General features: G+C 31.4%; 1 protein-coding gene across 2 annotated transcripts; it reads left to right on the top strand.

Annotated features, from left to right (window-relative positions):
• The first annotated feature begins 14,501 nt into the window (after positions 1-14,501).
• Positions 14,502-20,009, top strand: LOC107915940 (calcium-dependent protein kinase 24). Of its 2 annotated transcripts, XM_016845123.2 has the most exons (8): positions 14,502-15,245; positions 15,618-15,741; positions 15,808-15,951; positions 17,278-17,430; positions 17,511-17,626; positions 17,729-17,896; positions 19,305-19,535; positions 19,649-20,006. In XM_016845123.2, the coding sequence occupies exons 1-8, from the start codon at positions 14,709-14,711 to the stop codon at positions 19,775-19,777; spliced, it is 1,602 nt and encodes a 533-aa protein (XP_016700612.1). In that variant the 5' UTR covers positions 14,502-14,708; the 3' UTR covers positions 19,778-20,006. The 2 variants fall into 2 exon arrangements, with proteins under 2 accessions (XP_016700612.1, XP_016700613.1); XM_016845124.2 differs by lacking the exon at positions 15,808-15,951 and having other exon boundaries at positions 19,649-20,009.
• The last annotated feature ends 434 nt before the right edge of the window (positions 20,010-20,443 follow it).

Genomic DNA, 20,443 nt, shown 5'->3' with positions numbered 1-20,443 from the left:
ATATGGCATATTGCTTATTCAAGTAATGAACTAAATCATTTTCCGGAAAACATTTTATTGGCAAACAAACAGACCCTTATTCTAGAGTTGCTTTATTATTTTATCTTTCAATAATGTTTTATTTTTCTAAAGGCTCAATAATTTCAATAATCTTTCAATAATGAATTGAGCCCCTATAATTAAATATATGATTAATTTTGAGATATTAAATAAAATAAATTTTTGAATTTTTCTCTAGTTTTAATTCATTTTTAATTATCTATAATTCATTTTTAATTATTTATTATTAAAAATAAATATAATTGGAATATTTTTTAATCATTTATTAATTTTGTAATTGTTAAATAATTTTAAAAACTTCTATTATATATCATTTTTAATCTAATGTCCTTAAAAGTCATTTTCTATTTTCACCTCACAGCTATAGCTGCGTTTGAATCCAAACACACACTCCACCGCTATTTCTAATCTCACCGTTACAGTATCCAATCTCACCACTACAGTAACTAATCTCACCGCCACAGCTGTTTTTAATCTCATCGGAGCTAAACACACCACCCATCCAAACTAAGCCTTAATTACATAAAATATAAGTTTTACGGACGAAAACACCCTCGCTTAATTTCTGCCCATCATCACACATGTGTCGTGACACAGCCTTATGCGTGTTGCGACACACAACTTCAAATGTAATATTTGTATTGGCTCGATTGTATTGCAACTCTGAAAGCTTGTGTTACAAGCCGACTATCGTTCCTAATGCTTTTGGGCCTCCAAATAGATATCCTACACACTCAATTAAATCATTAAAACCACCTTAAGGCCGGTATTGACCCAATGGGTCAACTAACTTGAACTAATGCGTAAAAATGCTTATTTTGCAATATTTTGAATCTAAATTAAGAAATATGAAAATGCAATAAAATGCATCAAAATGACTTAAAACCAAGCTCGTTAAGTGACACAAATTACTCAATTTGCCACTCTACTACGATTTGTGGCAGATCAGATACCCCCCACACTTAAGTAATTGCTTGTCCTCAAGCAAACAAAAAAGAAAAATAAAAACTAAAGAAAAAAAATGCAAAGATAATGTACTCGAGAATGTTTCGTACAAGAGACTGAATCGGAACGATGTAAACATGTTATGCATAATCATGTAATTCTAGCGTGATATATAATTAACTCCCAATTTTTAATGTTAGACAAATTTATTCATTAAGTTATAAGACAAACAAATATAAGAATGTTAAGTATAGTATCCGATCAAAACAAATACATAAATATATATTTATGTTAATATCACCCTAAGTGGAAAAAATTTTCAAAACTCCATCTATGCAGTGTATACTTAGACCATATAGGAATTTTCTACTTGTAAACGTTCTGCTGCTTAGGTTGGTTTGATTTTCAAGGATAGGCACAACAAAACGGTTTAAGCACGAAAATAGTTTGATACATTATGTTGTTCCCAATACTCTCCCAATATCTCGACTAAGCTCACCGCCTTATATCTACTTCTCTCACATTATTTTCTCTTTATTTCCTAAGCACTATACCAAAACAGGCTTTTAGCGACGTTTGGATAACAAATGCCGCTCCAGATCAATCATTAGCGGCGCTTTACGGAAAACGCTGCTGAAGAAAAAGCATTAGCGGCGATTTCTATAAAGCACCGCAAAAACCTTAGCCCAACGACGTCGTTTTCCGGGCATGCGGGGATTTAGCGGCGTTTTTTATTAAGCGCCGCTAAAGATCAAGGATTTAGCGGCGTTTTTGATAAATCGCCGCAAAGAAACCTAAGACCAACGACACTGTTTTCTAAGCATTCGGTAACCTAGCGGCGTTTTTGAGGTAGCGCCGCTAATGTTCAGTACTTTAGCGGCGTTTGTATGGAAGCGCCGTAAATAAACATAAGCCGAACGACACCGTTCTCTGAGTATTCGGGGATTTAGCGGCGTTTTTGGTAAGCGCCGCCAATAACCTAAGCACAACGCGGTCGTTTTACTTAGCATTTGGGGGATTTAGCGGCGTTTATTGACAAACGCCGCAAAATAATTATTTTTCTATTTGTTATTTAATTGATTTATTTATATTAATTATAATTAGATGTTTTCATTTAAGTTAACATTAAGCTGTTAAAATCGATGCCGGCCATATTGCTTTCTCAAAACCCTTAAACCCTAAAAACATAATCTTTAAAACCCTAAACCCCTAAAAATTTCATGTGGATATTGATGTACATGTATATACACATATAGATATATATTAATGTAAAAGGTCATATATGTTTATAAAGAATTATGGAAGCAGTACTTAATATTGATTAAAAATTTTTGGGGTTTAGGGTTTAAGAGGCGTAAGGGCTATAGTTTAAGGGGTTTTATAGTTTAAGGTTTAATGTTTAGTATTATATTGTAGGTTAAGGTTTAGGGTTTGTTATATTGGGTTTGGGATATTTAGTGTTTTAAAGTTTATTGTTTGGAGTTTAGTTTTTATAGTCAAAGTCTTAGTGTTTAATTATGGGTTTAAGGGTTAGGCTGGTGTTAGGGTTTAAGTAGGGTTAGGGATTTTGATAAAAAATATAAAGAAAAGTTATTTTTTAGGGTTTAAACAAGCAATATACGATTCTTTTTAATTACTTTTAATTCTAACTTATAATATATATTTATGGTTTAAATTAAGTTTAGGGTGTTATAGGGTATATTAGAGTTTAGGGTTTAATGTTTAGTGTTCTAGGTTAGTGGTTAATGTTTATTATTTAGATTTCGGGTTTACGGTTTAGGGTTTAGTTTTTTATAGTTAGTGTCTTACTGTTTATGGTTCTAAGGGTTTAAGGTTAATAAAAAGGACAGAAATTAAATTTATTTTAGTGTTTATGCATTAGTGGCGTTTTAGTAAAAAATGCCACAAATATGGATTAGTATGAAAAACGATGCCGTTTTACTCCGTTTTCCTGGTGGCGTTTATATAAAAATGCCACAAATTTGTTTCAGAAATGGCAAAACGTTGCGTTTTGATCTGTGTTCTCAGTGGCGTTTTCAACCGCACGCCGCAAAAGGTTAGAAATTCGTGGCGTTTTTTAAAACGCGCCGCAAACTTTGTGCCTGATACTGCAAAACGTTACGTTTTATATGTTTTATTTTAGTGGCGTTTTTTGAAAAACGCCGCAAAATGACTATACTTTTGGTATTTTTTGCAAAATTTGTATCATGTAAAATGGGAAGTTATCCTGTAACTGGGAAGGGGAACGGCGCCGTTCTGTTCTTCGCCATTAGTGGCGCTTTTGAAAAACGCCGCAAAGTTTTATTGGGAGTTAATAAAACTGCGCCGTTTTACGTTGCTATTACTGGCGCTTTACATAAAATGCCGCAAAATTGTATTTATGTTTATCGAAATGTTATCGTTTTGTCAATGGTATTAGTGGCGTTTTTTTGGAAACACCACAAGCTTGAGTTAAATGTTGGGGAAACGACTTCGTTTGATCTTATATTTAGTGGCGCTTTACTTAAAACGCCGCAACATTGTTCTAACATTTATAGAAACGCTATCGTTTTTTAAATGTTATTAGTGGCGATTTTTTTAAAACGCCACGGGTTTGAGGTAAGTGTTGATGAAGCGACTGTGTTTTGATTTATAGTTAGTGGCGCTTTAATTAAAACGCCGCAAAAATGTTTTAACATTTATCGATACGAGGCCGTTTTGCTGTATTATTAGTGGCGTTTATTAAAAAACGCCACAAGTGTGCGCTATTTGTTGATGAAACGACTGCGTTTCGACTTATAGTTAGTGGCGCTTATTTATAAACGCCGCAAATGGTTAATTTTTTAGATGAAAACGGCGTCGTTTTTTTCCATCATTCTGACCAAAATTGGAACCCGATATTTTTCATCTGTTATCCCCCAAAGCCTCCATCAGATTTCCCCCAAAATTCATTCTCCCCCCAAATCCCTAAAATTTCCCCTAATCCCTAACAGCTCCCCAAACCCGACCACCTGCTACTCTGCCGTCTCCAGTGCTGCATCACATTCTCCGTCCGTCTCCGGTGCCGCAACCATCGGTAAGTTCGTCCTTTTAAGCAAGTAACTGTTTTTTTTAATTTTTCCCTTTCCTCTCGTCTCGCTTCCAGTGAAGGTTAAAGCGGCTCCTTTCTTTCAGCTACCGACGATTTGAAGCTTCAACTTTCCCAGAAGCTCCAAGGCTGAAACCGAGGAGAAGACGCTAAAATTACACTTTTCGGACTCCATCTTCAGTTTTGGCCGATACCCTTTCCAAGGTATAAAGCTACTGTTTTGAATCCACTTATTTGGTCCAGTGACTGTCAGTGACTTCTATCTATATTTTGTTTTTATTAAATTTTCATCCAAAGGTACCTAATGGGTATTCTTCAGTTTTTGTTTTAATACTTGTTTGGTTGAGTTCAAGCCAATCCATTGTTTATACAGTAGACATGAAAATGGTGATTGCCAATCCATTGTTTGGTTCAGTTTACATCTAGCATGTTAAATTGCAAAATAATTTTTTAATATCTTTTTAATATTTTTTAATTTAACTTTGCAAAATAGTTTTTAAACATTCTTTTATAGTACTATATAATGTATTTCAAGTAATAACAATAATAATCTAAACAATTAAATTCCATTTTTTAATATATAATTTTAATTTTGGAACTAATTAATTTAATAACAAGTTTATTTAAATATTAAATTTTATTAATAAATATCAATATCTAATCCAATAACCATTCTGCTCAATTTCAATTTATCATCTACCTAAATATTATAATACAAATTTAGATATGTTTTTGTAATAATTTTTTAAATTTGTAGATGGTAAAATATGAAAATGTAAGAATGTTTGCAATAATTAATTTTAGTTATAAAGCAATATCTCTAGCAATAGGAATGGTAAAATATGAAAATGTAAGAATGCTCTAGATTATATGATACATACACAGGAGGATACTGTTAAAGTAGCAATTCATCATGTAGCGTATATAATATGATAGTTTAATTGGCAAACGTGAAATAGTGCAGTGGATGAAACCCAATACTTTCTAAGTATTTGAATTTTTTTAAAATTGGTAAAGTTTTAAGTTGCCATTTAATGTTTCCAAGTAATATTTGGTTGTGATATCGATAAACTTTTACATATTTGATAGCTAAAATGAAAAAATATTTGCTGCTAACTGATCATGGTTCATCTATTGTAGGCAGAATTAATATTTGGTGCAACTTAATACATACCTGACCATTGACATCTGGTTTGCTGCCTGTGTTTTGGCCGAACTATTGTTTGGGCAGGTACATGTTAAAATTTGACAGTTTTTCCCTTCTTTATATGCATTCTCCCAAATCAGTTAACAAAATAAATATTTCTCACTGCAGTCTCTCTTTGCTGGTGAGAGTGAAGTAGACAAAGTTGAGTGAAATATTAAGGTATGTTTTCGTTCATAACTTAAATCAGTAATAGTTTTATCATGATGATTAGGGAAAAAAGTTTCTTTTGGGGCTCTGGTTTTGTATATATGTAATTGGTTTTGGATGTTTTCCTTTAGCTTATTTTTCATTTTACTTATTTTACATTTGCCATGTACTTTTCTGACTTATGTTTTCTGTTATCATCCATCAACGATTGTTATATATGTTGAGCAAAATAGAAGCAATTTAATAAATTGTACTGGGAATTGGATTAAATTTTTTTATTTTAAAATTTTTCGAAATTTCTTAACTATACGTTACATTAAATAACAAATTAATCCACTTTCTTTTCACATTTAAGTTTCATTGATATCAAATATGCTTATTTGTTGTATACATATTATTCCATATCGCAACTAAATTATTTCGAAAATGAAGGTTATTTATGTCTAAATAATATAAACATTTGGTTAAAAGCTTGTATATAGTTTGCAAATATTTATATGTTTTCCTCCAAAATTTTGGTTTTTCCTTTAGTTGCTATTTTAATCACGGAAATTTAATTTGTTTTGTTTTGTTTTATTTAATTTGAATCATGGAAAAAAATTTCAAACTTTTAATTTATTTTTAAGTTTAATTTTAGATAACTTACAAAAATTTAGTTAAAACTAACATAACATACATAAGTTAATTCAAAGTTATTTTTTATTTGTTTTGAAGTTAAATTTCACATAACATACATAAATTAAAGTTAAAATTCAAATTTATTATATTTTTAATATATTTTTACAATTTAATTTAACTTATTACTAATATATATATTAAATCTATTACTTAAATATGTTACTTAAATACATTACTTACTAAAATTTAAGTAAGTTTACTTATATGTAAAATTTAAGTATGTTACTTAAATACATTACTTATTAAAATTTAAGTAAGTTTACTTATATGTAAAATTTAAGTATGTTACTTAAATAAATTACTTACTAAAATTTAAGTAAGTTTACTTATATGTAAAATTTAAGTATGTTACTTAAATACATTACTTACTAAAATTTAAGTAAGTTTACATATATGTAAACTTACATAATACATTACTTTTAACTTACATAATACATAACTTATAATTTTTTTATATAAACTTACATAATACATTTAACTTACATAACTTACATAACTTACACAACTTACATAACCTTCATAATACATTTAACTTACATAACTTACATAACTTACATAATGCAAAACTTACATAACAACTTACATAACATACATTACTTTGATAACTTACATAACTTACATAATGCAAAACTTACATAACAACTTACTTACATAACATACATTACTTAAATTATTTACATAATACATAACTTAGTACATAATTTACATAATACATAACTTAGTACATAACTTATATAATTTTTTCTAAATTGCTTACATAAATTATATAACTTACATAACTTACATTAATTAAATAACTTACATAACTTACATAACTTACATAACTTAAATAACTTATAACTTACATAACTTAAATAACTTACATAACTTACATATCTTACATAACTTACATAAATTAAATAACTTACATAACTTACATAACTTACATAAATTACATAACTTACATAACTTACATAACTTACATAACTTACATAATACATAACCTTCCTAACTTACATTATTGTTTAATACATAACTTAGTACATAACTTACATAACTCATTTATAGTTATAACTGGCGTTTTGACTAACCCGTGCAAATTATTGTCAACGTCAGACTTCAAGAATTAAGAAATGGACCGGTCTTGGATGAATTTGTCAAGGGTTATCAACGATTATCGAAATGGAGTACAATATTTTCTAAATTTTGCATTTAAATATGCAAGCCAGGAGAACATGATTCTTTGCCCATGTAAGAAGTGTGTCAACTTAAACTGGCATTGTCGTGAGGTTGTATACGAGCATCTAATTGTTGATGGGTTTGTTCGGGGTTATAAACAATGGCTTTTTCATGGAGAATGCCCGCCTAGTACTTCATCTTCAACGATAGATGTATCTTACTCTGGTCCTGCTTACCATCAGTCTGATAGAGGGGATGACATGGAAGGTATGTTGCGGGATGCATTTAATATGCACAATCATGGTGTCCAGTCCTTCCCAGCGGACTTTGTGGCTTCTGATGATTGTAATATTGGGAGAAATGCTTTTACCGAACCGGGAAGTAGTGTACCTCATGAAGAGCCGAATGAAGAAGCGGCGAAGTTCTACGCGCTACTTAATGACATGAACGAAGAACTGTATGAGGGATCAAAATTTTCAAAAATGTCTTTCTATGTTCGTCTTTTTCAGTTAAAATGTTTGGGAGGGTGGACCGGAAACTCGTTGACAATGCTGTTAGAGTTTTTAAGAGAAATGTTTCCGTTTGCAAAAATCCCTCAGTCATGCAAAGATATGAAGAAAATGATAAAAGATTTAGGCCTTGGGTACAACAAAATCCATAGTTGCCCAAATGACTGTATGTTGTATTGGGGCGATCGAAATGACCAACAGTGCTGTCATGTATGCGGCCAATCCCGTTGGATTAGTAGAAACACAGAAGATGGGAAGGACGATGAAAATGGTGCACAGTTGGGAAAGAAGCCAGTCAAGATTTTACGGTATTTTCCCCTGATACCAAGGCTTCAAAGGCTATTCATGTCGTCCAAGACAGCTGAGTCAATGACGTGGCACCATGATGAACAAATCGATGATGGATTACTAAGGCATTCGGCAGATTCTTTAGCTTGGAAATCATTTGACAATAAATTTCCAGGTTTTGCAAGCGATCCTCGGAGTGTGAGGCTTGGGCTAGCATCTGATGGATTTAATCCTTTCAAGATCATGAGCACTGCGTACAGTACTTGGCCAGTAGTGCTTGTTCCTTATAATCTGCCTCCGTGGATTTGCATGAAGAAATCTTCCCTTATCTTATCTATGATTATCCCTGGTGAGAAAGGGCCCGGGAATGATATCGACATTTATTTACAGCCACTTATTGAAAAGTTAAAACAATTATGGGCTAGTGTCGAGACATACGATGTGGTGAGAAAGGAGAACTTTAATTTACGTGCGGCTTTGATGTGGACCATTAATGACTTTCCCGCTTATGCCAATTTATCCGGTTGGAGTACCAAGGGTCGTTATGCGTGTCCTTATTGTGCTGCACAAACATGTTCGCAATGGTTGTACAATGGGAAGAAGTTTTCTTACATGGGGCATCGTCGGTGGTTACCGAAAAATCATAGATTTAGATTTCAGAGTTCTGTATTTGACGGCACTGAAGAGTTCAGAGAAGCTCCTTCCCAGACCAGTGGCTCTGAAATCTTGTTCATGTTAAAAGATATGAATTTCATTTATGGGAAGACGAACCAACTGCCAAATACGCAGAGAAACAGAAGATCAAATGATGAAGGGGATGAAAGCTCCGACGAAGAGGACGATCCTAATGAGGCGGACTTGTGGAAAAAAAGAAGTATTTTTTTGAGTTGCCTTATTGGGAGCATCACCTTTTACGACACAATCTTGATGTTATGCACATTGAGAAAAATGTTTGCGAGAACATTGTGGGTACAATTTTGAACGTCGACGGAAAATCAAAAGATAATCTTCAGAGTCGACTTGATTTAGTCCAAATGGGAATTCGGCCTGATCTTCATCCCAATCCACTTCCGAATGGGAAATATCGGTTGCCGCATTCTATTTTCTCAATGTCCAAGACAGGGAAAGAACTGTTTTGCATGGTGTTGAAGGATATAAAGGTTCCAGATGCGTATGCATCAAATATATCTCGATGTGTTAGTGTTAAAGATCGAAGATTATATTCGCTAAAATCACATGACTATCACATCTTGATGCAAGATTTAATGCCAGTTGCTCTACGATGTTGTATGTCCAAGAAGGTGACGTCTTGTATCATTGAACTATCCAACATAATGAAAGCCATTTGTGGCAAAGTTTTGGATGTTCAAGAACTTCAGAAGGTACAGGATCGAGCCGCTTTGACTTTATGCAACATGGAGAAAATCTTCCCACCTTCCTTCTTCACAATTATGGTTCACTTGATAATTCATCTCCCGCACAAAGCAATTCTTGGCGGACCCGTTTTCTATCGATGGATGTATCCCATAGAAAGGTGTTAAAGAAGTATTTTTAAAATTTTCCTTCATTCACCTCTATGCCTTTAGTTACAACTTTTGATAATGTTGTATATTTAGGTTCCTATCCAAATTAAAGTCTTACTGCCGCAACAAGCGATATCCAGAAGGATCGATTGCTGAAGGCTACTTGGCAGAGGAATGTATGACCTTCTGCTCAAGATCTTTGGAAGACGTCGAAACAAGGTTGAACGGACCAAATAGGAATGCTGGACTCACGGACTATAACTTAGCCGATACTTATTTGTTCCAAAATTTTGGAGAACCAATCGGCAAAGTTGAAATTGCAGAATTAGATCATTTATCGTGGGTACAAGCACATCGATATGTTCTGTTTCACCACGAATCATTGGAACCTTTACGGAAGTAAGTTCTACAAATTTTATAAATATTTATCAAACTAAAAATTGTTTATCTTCTAACAAAGATCACATTTTTTTAACATAGTGAGTACAAACAAATATTGAGATCTCGTTCGCGCTCCCGAAGAACACAACATTGAGATATCAATAAGTTGTTTACAGAATCTTTTTATGAATGGTTAAGCCAAACGGTATGCAGTTGGAGCTTCTGCTTACCAATTATAATGCTTTCTCATAACATTTTTAATTACCCAGTTTACTTTCCATTCAATAGGTTTGGAGTGGGAAGAGCGTAAACGACGAAGTTAAATGGCTCTCCCAAGGTCCAAATCGAGTGGTTAAAAGATATAGTGCGTTCCTCATCAACAGATTCAGATTTCATACAAAATATCGTGAGAGGTTGAGGAGAACGCAAAATTGTGGAATAGTTGTTAATTCTGCAATTACAAGTTATGCTATGCTAGGGACAATAATCCTGTCGAGGGAAATGTGGAATATTTCGGACATCTTACTGACATAATTGAGTTGGATTACTACGACAAATGGAAAGTTGTCTTATTTCGAGGTGATTGGGCCGATGTTAATACAGCTCGTGGAATCAAGCAAGATCAATTTGGTTTTACAATGGTGAACTTTGACCGATTGATTCACACAGGACAACAACTGATAGATGAGCCGTATGTATTCTCAAGTCAAGTCAAACAAGTTTTTACTCAAAAGATCCAACTGATGAGGGTTGGTACGTTGTACTCCGTAACATCCCTAGAGACTTGTTTGACATGGGCAGTGGAAGTAGAGATAACATCGACGACAAATCAGAAACTTTGCTATTTCCAGAACAAAACTTAAACGATAATATCCCTAGTACTAGTGCACAATTTCAATGGGTTCGTCAGGATACGGATGAAGATATTTACGAATAATGATGTAGTAAGATTTTACGATTGTTTAATTATATGTAACTTATATTAGTATTAAATCTTGGTCTTATTATATATTTCAACTATTTTATATGTGCTGTTATTGTTGTAATTAGTTATTAAGTTTAATTACATTTTATGTGTATTGCATATAAAATGCCTAGAAGAAAAATTATAAGGGAAAACATTGTTCAAAATGATCCAAACTCGACAGAAACAAATAGTACTGAACAACAGACAACAATTGGATCTTCGAATGTTCCGATTACACCTGAGGATCCTACGGAAGTTCAAAGTAACTTACATTAATTACATGCGTGTTGACTTATAATTGATTTATTTTTCAAATTCTTATATTATAATATACCATTTGTAGCTGAAAATGGTGGGACGCGCAGAGGTCGAGGACGTACGCTACTTAGAGAGTTATACGAGTTAGATCCAGTCGAGTGTGTCAAGGTATGCAGAAACAGTTTTGGTCAGCCTGTTGGATCAGAAGCTCGACTTTTAGTAGGATACATGGACATTTTAGCACGAAATGCGAATATGTTGCCTATCAACTACGAGTCATGGCGTCAAATGCCCGATAGCAACAAAAACCAAGCCCTCGATAATATTAAGGTAACAAAATGTTAATGTCATCTGTAATGCTTGGGAAATAGTTTCATTTATATTTACTTTATTAACTTGTGTTTTTTGTAGGCGAGGTTTGCTTTAGAGGTCTCGGATGCTTATGTAAAGAAGGAATTGGGAAAAAGATGGAGAGACAATAAAAGTACTTTGAAGAAAAAATATTATAAGACAAAAACAACCATCGATGAGAAATTGCAAAATGTCCCGCCGGGTATGTTGAGGTACCAATAGGAAGATGTGGTTAGATTTTGGCATTCTCAGAAAGGCGAGGTACGACGTACTTCCAAACTATTGTAATTATTTTGGTTTATAGTATTTACTATTTACGTACTAAAAATTTTATAACGTAGGATCGTGAACGAGTTGGAAAAAGCAGCCGGCAGCAACAAAAATTCACTCACACAGCCGGGTCGAGAAGTTTTGCATGTGCTACCTGAGGCGGAGGTATTTTTAATTTTTTAATATTCTCAAATATGTATAACTTTCTATTAAATAATATTTTTACTACTATATTGTAGGAACGGTCGTCCGGTCAAAAAGTTGGACGCCTTCAACTTTTTGAAATTACACATAAGAAAAAAGATGGATCTGCTATGACTCCTGAAGCTGCTGAAATTATGGTACGTTTACTTAATACGATTTGACTTGTTTTAGTTATTTATAGTGTTTATTTTCTAATGGTTTAATTCATTGCTTGTAATGCGACTATTGTTATATTGCATTTGTTTTTTAATATATATTGCGTTCCTAACTATGTGATTTATTTATTAGGAAAAACTAAAGGAAAAAAAGACGGAGTACGAAGCGATTGCTTCTAGTGATAGTTCTGTTCATCTTGAAGACATTGATAACCGGATTATTACTGAAGTTTTGGGTCCTAAAAAGTATGGTCGGGTTCGATTTCAAGGATCTTTTATCAGCCCAACCCAATATTTTGGATCCAGCTCGCACTAATACATGGCTTCGGGGAGTCAATCTCAAGCTGAAGTTCAGAGGTTAAAAGACCAGATGGCTCAGATGCAAGCGACCACATTTGAGGTTCAAAGAAAATATGAAGAACTTCAGCAACAACTTAAAGCAGAGGCGGCAGCGAGGGAAGCAGATGCTACAGCGAGAGAAGCAGAGGCCGCAGCGAGAGAAGCAGCGATAGAAGCAGAGGTTCAAAAGAAATATGAAGAACTACAGCTACGACTTCAAAAAGATGCGGCATCGAGAGAAGCTGAGCAGAGCAAAAAGTACGATGAACTTCAACAGCAGCTTCAGATTATGATGAAGATGTTTCAGCAGTCGCAACTTCCACCGTCATAGTGTATATTGCATAAATATTTTTATCATTTTAACTTTTAACGTTTTTGTAAAGAAAAGTATGAATTCACTTTTATTTATATCAATTAATATTATTTTAGTCATTTAATTTGAAATATTATATAAATTTATTGTTTTTGGTTAGTTTAGATCTGGTTGCTTTTGATTTGTTGTTGCAGGAGGGCTGAAAAAAACAGAAAATTTTATTTTAAAAAAATCCCAAAATTAGTGGCATTTTTTAAAAAAGCGCCGCTAAAAGTCATATTAAATAGTGGCGTATGTGAAATAAGCGCCGCTAAAGAACACTACTATTAGCGGCGTTTTTGAACAAGCGCCGCTATAGAACATTACTTTTAGCGGCGTTTTCCTCCAAAGCGCCGTTAAAGTATACGATCTTTAGTGGCGTTTTTTTCAAAGCGCCGCTAAAGAACACGATCTTTGGCGGCGTTTTTTCCTAAGCGCCACTAAAGAACATAATCTTTAGCGGCGTTTATTTCCTTAGCGCCGCTAAAGAACATGATCTTTAGTGGCGTTTTTTTCTATAAACGCCGCAAAAGTTAGCGATGTTGTCGTTAGCGGCATTTTTTGTGGCGCTTCTTAAAGAGCCGCAAATGGATTTAGTGGCGTTAAAAAGCGCCGCTAAAGGCCTAAAAAACGCCGCTAAAAACCTGTTCTGGTGTAGTGAAGGTACAATATAGTATTCATAAGTACAATCATATATATATTATGTGTATGTGCTTGTGTGAAAATATTTAAAAACATCAATAAACTCGAAACGGTACACTAAAACTTGCCAATACCATATGTATCAATAACAAGACAAAAATAATATATCCACTAGTACGTTATTGACTACATTAATTTTATTATGAGAGCTGATGTTTTGGATGGGGATGATTTTGCTTTTTCTAGTGTTCTATTTTGTTTTGAGTTTTTGGTGTAAATGTTTTATCCCTCTATTATCTCTAATCAGGGGCAAACCGTTATAAGGGTTTAGGACCCCAAAATTTTGGAAAATATTGATTTTTTTCCTTGAACTTTAAGAAAATTTTAATTAGGCTTCCTCATAATTTTTGAAATTTTTTATTTTTTTCTTAAATTTTTTAGAAAATTTTAATTGGATCCCCTCAAAATTTTGAAAAATCTCATTAATCTCAAAAAAATTTAAATTTTTTAATTAGACCCTTAATTTTTTTTAAATTTTTTCATTAAACTCCTAAAATTTTTAAAATTTTTACTTGATCCCTCCAGAACTTAATCCCAAAATTTTCCATTCTCTCTAATATAACAAAACTTCCATGTTGAGAAAAAAAATGTAATTTAAACAAAACTTCCATGTTGAGAAAAAAAATTGTAATTGAAAACTGTCAAAAAAAATGTAAAATCTAATAATACGATTCCATAGATATAATTAGAGCAGCAAAATTTATAAAAAAAAAAAACAGGGACTGTTTAGTTATAAAAAATAACTGTAGGAGTAAATTACACTCTTAATTATAATACATGACTGTTTAGATGTATCTGAAAAGAAAAGAAAAGAAAAAATCCCTAAATTTAAGTCGTTGTTGCAATAAACCAATAAAATCCCAAAAATTTAATTGTATTTATAACCAAAACCAATGGCTTTAATGTGAAGGATTTTGAACTGTCCTAACAAAATGGATGCACTAATCTAACCAATAATAAACTTGCTTCTTAAACTCCTTCAATTTCCAAATAAATCAAATAGTCTCCAATTTTTTTTTCCTTTTCCTTTTTTTCTTTGCTAGGGTTTTAAACTTTCTTCCTACCCAAACACTTTTTTTTCCCTTTCTTCCCATGGGATGTTTTTGATCTAAAACCCGCCAATTGCAATAGTTGTTATTGCCATCTCATGGGAAGCTGCATATCAACACAAGCGAAACTAATAGATTCATTATCGAAGAGATATTATGATAGATCCGGTACCAAAGGGAAACCCAAGCATGCACGTTTCGATCACAGCGAGTCGCGTAAATCAGTGAGCAAATGCGTGAGCAGTACCCGTAAGGTATTGAAAAATCAGTCGGGGAAGAATATCTTCGACCTTTACGAGATCGGAAAGAAGTTGGGGATAGGCGAATTCGGGATCACGCACCAATGCTTCGATTTAGAAACCGGGGAAACTTTCGCGTGCAAGAAGATAGCGAAGGCGAAGCTGAGGACGGAGGTGGACTTGGAAGATGTAAGAAGGGAGGTGGAGATTATGAGACATTTGCCGAAGCATCCGAATATTGTCACCTTTAGGGAAGCCTTTGAGGATAAAGAAGCTATTTATCTTGTTATGGAGCTTTGCCGTGGAGGTGAACTTTTCGATAGAATCCTCGCTAAAGGTCATTATTCGGAACAAGCTGCTGCTACCATCATTAAAACTATTTTGGAGATTGTCAAGGTAATTAACTATAAACATTTTCTCCTATTTTTGGTTTCATAATCATATTTAAATTTTTTATATTTCGATTATAACTCTTTGCAAATTAATTTTTATACTTTATGGTGATATATAAAGATTAGTTTTTAATAGCAAAAATAATAAAAATGGATGAAGTTTTTAATAGAAAAGCGGTTTACTCTTTAATCAAAAGTAAAGAACTAAATTTTTTTTGAGTAGATGAAGTAAAATACAATCTAACTCTTAATACAAAATCTTCCACGATACTTTTTAGCTCTAAATTTTATTGCACTATGCAAATTTCATAGTTTTTTTTTTAAGTGGAATTTTGTTTTGATTAAATAGGAAAATGCATGAAATAAATTGATTCAGGTGTGCCATGAGCATGGAGTGATACATAGGGATTTAAAACCTGAGAATTTCTTATTCGCAGACGAAAGTGAAAGTGCCCCAATTAAAGCCATTGATTTTGGGCTCTCCATATTCTATGAATCTGGTAATTAAGCTTTTGCATATACATACATGAATTCATATACATAAAAATGTGAGAATGGGGGTGCAGGTCAGCGTTTCAGTGACATAGTAGGAAGTCCATACTACATGGCACCAGAGGTTTTAAAAAGAAATTATGGAGAGGAAGTTGATGTTTGGAGTATTGGTGTTATTCTTTATATCTTGCTCTGTGGAGTTCCTCCTTTCTGGGCTGGTATTTTCTTTTCTTTTTTTTATTGGATCAGTTGAATAAAAAATTAAATATTTAATTTAAAGTTACATAAAAAAAACGAATTTTAACCCATTCAGTTTAAATAGATTTGATAGATGAAAATTTAATAAAGAAATCTAATAAAAAAACTATATAATATATATTTGTAACTTATAACATTTGAGTTTATCTTTTTAAAATTGTATTAAAAATATCATTATTATTGTAATAATGAAGTGGATTTAGATTCAAATACGTTTAATTTTCTTTTTTTCCTTTTATTTAAAGATACAGGAGGATTATAGGCCACTATTTTTTAACTAATGTTTATATTTTATATTAATTTATATCCATATCAAACTACAATTTATTTTCTGTGTCATTGTGTCTACAATATTTTATATTATATATAAACATTTTAATAAGCTAATAATTTATATCACGGTAAAGAGTTTTTTTTTTTAAGTTTTAGTTATAATTTTTAAAAATTAGTAATTTAATACCTTCAATTTTGAAGATAATATCGTAAAATCCCTTGAGAATTGAGATGTATTTGTTAGGTAAATTTTAAATAGAAAGACAATTTTAGCATTATTATTTACTATTTATTTTGTTATATATATTTTTATTTTTATCACAAAATAATGAAAATTTAATTACTTTAAAATTATACTGAAGAATTATAAAATTAAATTCTAATTAAATTATTTTTGAATTTGAGTAAAATTAAATCATTTAAATTCATATTTAATCCAATTATATATCTACCTGAAAGATGAATTAATTATGTTATTTTTCTTTTAAATTAAGTAATTTTTATTTAAAAGGTTTAATGGAAAAAAATGAATTCACCTCAAGTTAATATACATAATTGAATTAAAATTAAAAATTAAAAAAATATATTTTCATAAAAATATTTTTTAAAAAAAAGTAAAAAATAAAGACAGAAAATCTAATGACAAATTTTAAAAAAACAAACTTACAAATATTAATTGAGAAACACTTATATTAGAATATGACGTAATTTTTAGTTTAATGTAATAATAATTAAAATAAATTTATAAATAATTATATTATTAATATTTTTAACAAAAATAATAATGGAATATAAAAAATAAAAAATAATTAATAAAAGGCAAGTATATTTTTTTATTAAACTTGGAGGGTTTTAAATTTGGGTTTATACTAAATACGGTGCAAGTGAAAATTTTTATATTATATAAACTTTTAAGACAACACATTAGATTAGATTAGGGTACCAGTATGGATGTTAATTTATTTGATATGAGATGGGGTTATAAGAGTGAAAATGGGAATGGGGTAGTGCAGAAACAGAGGAAGGGATAGCCCATGCAATAATAAAAGGGGAGATAGATTTCAAAAGGGATCCATGGCCAAAGGTGTCAGGTGAAGCCATGGAGCTGGTAAAGAGCATGCTTCGTCCCAATCCTTACAATCGTATGACCATTCAAGAGATCCTTGGTATGTTTTCTGTATCACATTATCATGCCATTTGCTTTTAGTAATTACATAACTGATGATGAACTTAATTTGAAATGAAGAACATCCATGGATTCAAAACCCCAAGCATTGCCCCAACGTTAATCTGGGGGAAAACGTAAGATCAAGGATTAAGCAGTTCTCGTTGATGAGCAAGTTCAAGAAGAAAGTTTTAAGGGTATGTATTAACCAAGTCTACCCCGCTTTTTCTGTTTTTTATTATGTTTAGTGAGAGAGAGGGATGAGGGGTTTATGTTATGTTATGTTGGATTAATTACAGGTAGTAGCAGACAACTTGTCAGAAGATCAAACCGACTCCATAATCCAGATGTTCAATATGATGGATACTGATGAAAATGGGCATTTGTCCTTCGAGGAACTCAGAGATGGCCTTGCCAAAATTGGCCATTCTATTGATGATCCTGATGTCCAGATGTTGCTCGAGTCCGTAAGTTCCTACCTTTTTCTTCCTTTTTTTCCTTCAATTTTGATGCCGTCCTTTCCAAGTGCTCATTTAGCCAAGGACTTTTCTTTAATAAAAGCAATTTCTGTTCAAACATGGTCACATCCAATTGTTTGTTATTAGTTTCAAGGTAACACAAAACTGTTAAATTCATGTCATTAATTTGTTTTTGATTTAGAGATAAATCTTAAAATTATACATGAATTTTAATTTAATTTACAATATTCTATATATGAACTTTAATTTGGTGTAATTATACACATGAAGCTCTAATTATGATTCAAATATATACCTAAAACTTTAATTTTGATTTAATCATACACATTTAAAGAAATAAATACATCAATTTATTTTTATATTGGATAAATATAATTATTTATGTATTCAATATATAAACATAAAATGATGTTATATCAATAATTGTGTTAATAATTTACAAGAATTGGATCAAATCAAAATGTTATGTATACAATTGCACAAAATCAAAGTTCATGTATACAATTGTACATTAAATCATAGTTCATGTATAATTTTGAAATTTATCCCTTAAATTTAAAAATCAAATATTTTAGACACCAACCCTAAATCTTAATCTTAAATTCTTAAACCTTAAATAACAATACTAAATATTAAATATTAAACCCTATACCTTGAATATTAATATTAAACTCTAATGCTACCTAGATTTGGTATAGGACGACTTAGTATTCCTTCATTCAGTCCCATCCAATAAAAAAGGCTTATTCTTTTTTATTGGATGGAATATCTATCTTATTTCTAAGACAAAATGAAAAATTCTCCAATTAAAAAAAATTTTTGTGCGAAAAATTCCCCATAGCATCACGGTATCGCCTTCTCCTAGATAATTATGCATAGGGATATCTCTCAGTCAAAATTTTTTTGGTTTGGTTAAGAGTGTTAATTCTTTCCGCATGTTTTAAGTATATGAGTTAGAGTAAATTAATTTAATTAATAATATTTAACCACTCTCATGGCTTACTTTTAGCAAAGAGAAGAAATCTTATTTTTTTACAAGAATTTTTACTCATCTTTTTAATTTTATGTTTAAATTTGTACTAATTATTCTTTATTTTATGTCTAATAAATATATAAGAAACAAAATTTTTGGTTATATTATGACATTAGTAAGCAAGACATAAATATCAAATCCTAAATAGCAGTACTAAATATTAAAATTTATAAATACCAATAGAAAAATTAATGGCAGTATAGCATTCCCTCGTATTATTACACTATATACCATTTCTATTATGGTATCAGTTCATAGCAGTCGTGTTGCTCTGCACGCTAATATCAACTTGTACCGATTCCAAAACATTATAAACTTTGCTTTCATGTCTGAAACCTGTTTCTATGCTTTCCTCTCCAAAAGGCTGACGTTGATGGAAGTGGAACACTAAGCTACGACGAGTTCACAACAATGGCGGTTCATCTCAAAAGGATCAGCGACGACCAACTCTCTCAAGCTTTCCAGTACTTCGACAAGAACCAATCCGGTTACATCGAAGTCGAAGAACTTAAAGAAGCTCTACTACAAGACGACCCTGGTCCCAGCAATGAACAGTCAATCAAAGACATCATGCTTGATGTAGACGAAGATAAGGTTTTTGATCTTATGTTTCATGATGTTGTAAGATTCATAAACTGTTTGTTGAACTATAAACATCCCGAAATAATAACATTCTTGTTTGCGTTCAATTTGATGCCTTTTTGTAGGATGATCGAATCAGTTATCAAGAATTTAAGGCAATGATGTTATCAGGCATGGATTGTCGACAGTATTCTAGAGTATTGCTAAATGCCGTGAGCATCAAAATATTAAGAAAATCTGGTCAACTAAGATGATAAAACTCAAATTTACGCAATTGAAAGATATGACGGTTGACTTTTGCATCAACTGATACAGGCTAAACCCCACTAAAAAATCTCATACCTTTGTAATTCACAAATTACAATCCATTTTTGATACATAAAAGTTCAAATAATGCTAATTTGAACAAAGACCAGGAAACTGCAGATTGATTTGTTTAATCCAATGTATAGATCAAATGTTTTTTTAAAGAAAAGTAGTAATTCGTTAGAAGAATAAATAGTTTTTAAGTAATATTTTAAGATTCGATTTTATGATGTACTAGTTTTTGGTAAAAAGGCAACTTGTTAATTTTAATTTTTTAATGATATACTTATTTATTATTTATTTAAATAAAATTTTACATAAATTCAACCGATTATTTTTAATAAGTATTTTAAATGATAATTCTTTTAATAATTCCATATGTTTATATAAATATTTTAGGTATAATGTTATCTTTTGTTAATTTGACCCTTATTTTTTTACTTTCAACCTTTTAAAAAGAAACAAATTTAACCATTAATCTTTCAGAAATAACTGAATTATTATTATTTTAATAAAAATACTACTAAAATATAAAAATTTTAAACATAATAATTCACATAGACTTTATATTATTTTTTTCAATTTAAAAAAATGGACCTAGACGAAACTACAAC

The sequence above is a fragment of the Gossypium hirsutum genome, chromosome D10, assembly GCF_007990345.1.
Source record: "Gossypium hirsutum isolate 1008001.06 chromosome D10, Gossypium_hirsutum_v2.1, whole genome shotgun sequence".
NCBI classification, from domain to species: domain Eukaryota; kingdom Viridiplantae; phylum Streptophyta; class Magnoliopsida; order Malvales; family Malvaceae; genus Gossypium; species Gossypium hirsutum.
Note: the sequence above shows the minus strand (reverse complement) of the source record. Positions and strands in the feature narration are given on the sequence as shown.

What these genes read in the sequence shown, in the direction of transcription:
- LOC107915940 (XM_016845123.2), top strand. Translation starts at nt 14,709, where the DNA reads ATGGGAAGCTGCATATCAACACAAGCGAAACTAATAGATTCATTATCG. An exon ending in CTCCATATTCTATGAATCTG is followed by an intron (nt 15,742 to 15,807) that starts GTAATTAAGCTT and finishes ATGGGGGTGCAG; the next exon opens with GTCAGCGTTTCAGTGACATA. An exon ending in AGTTCCTCCTTTCTGGGCTG is followed by an intron (nt 15,952 to 17,277) that starts GTATTTTCTTTT and finishes GGGGTAGTGCAG; the next exon opens with AAACAGAGGAAGGGATAGCC.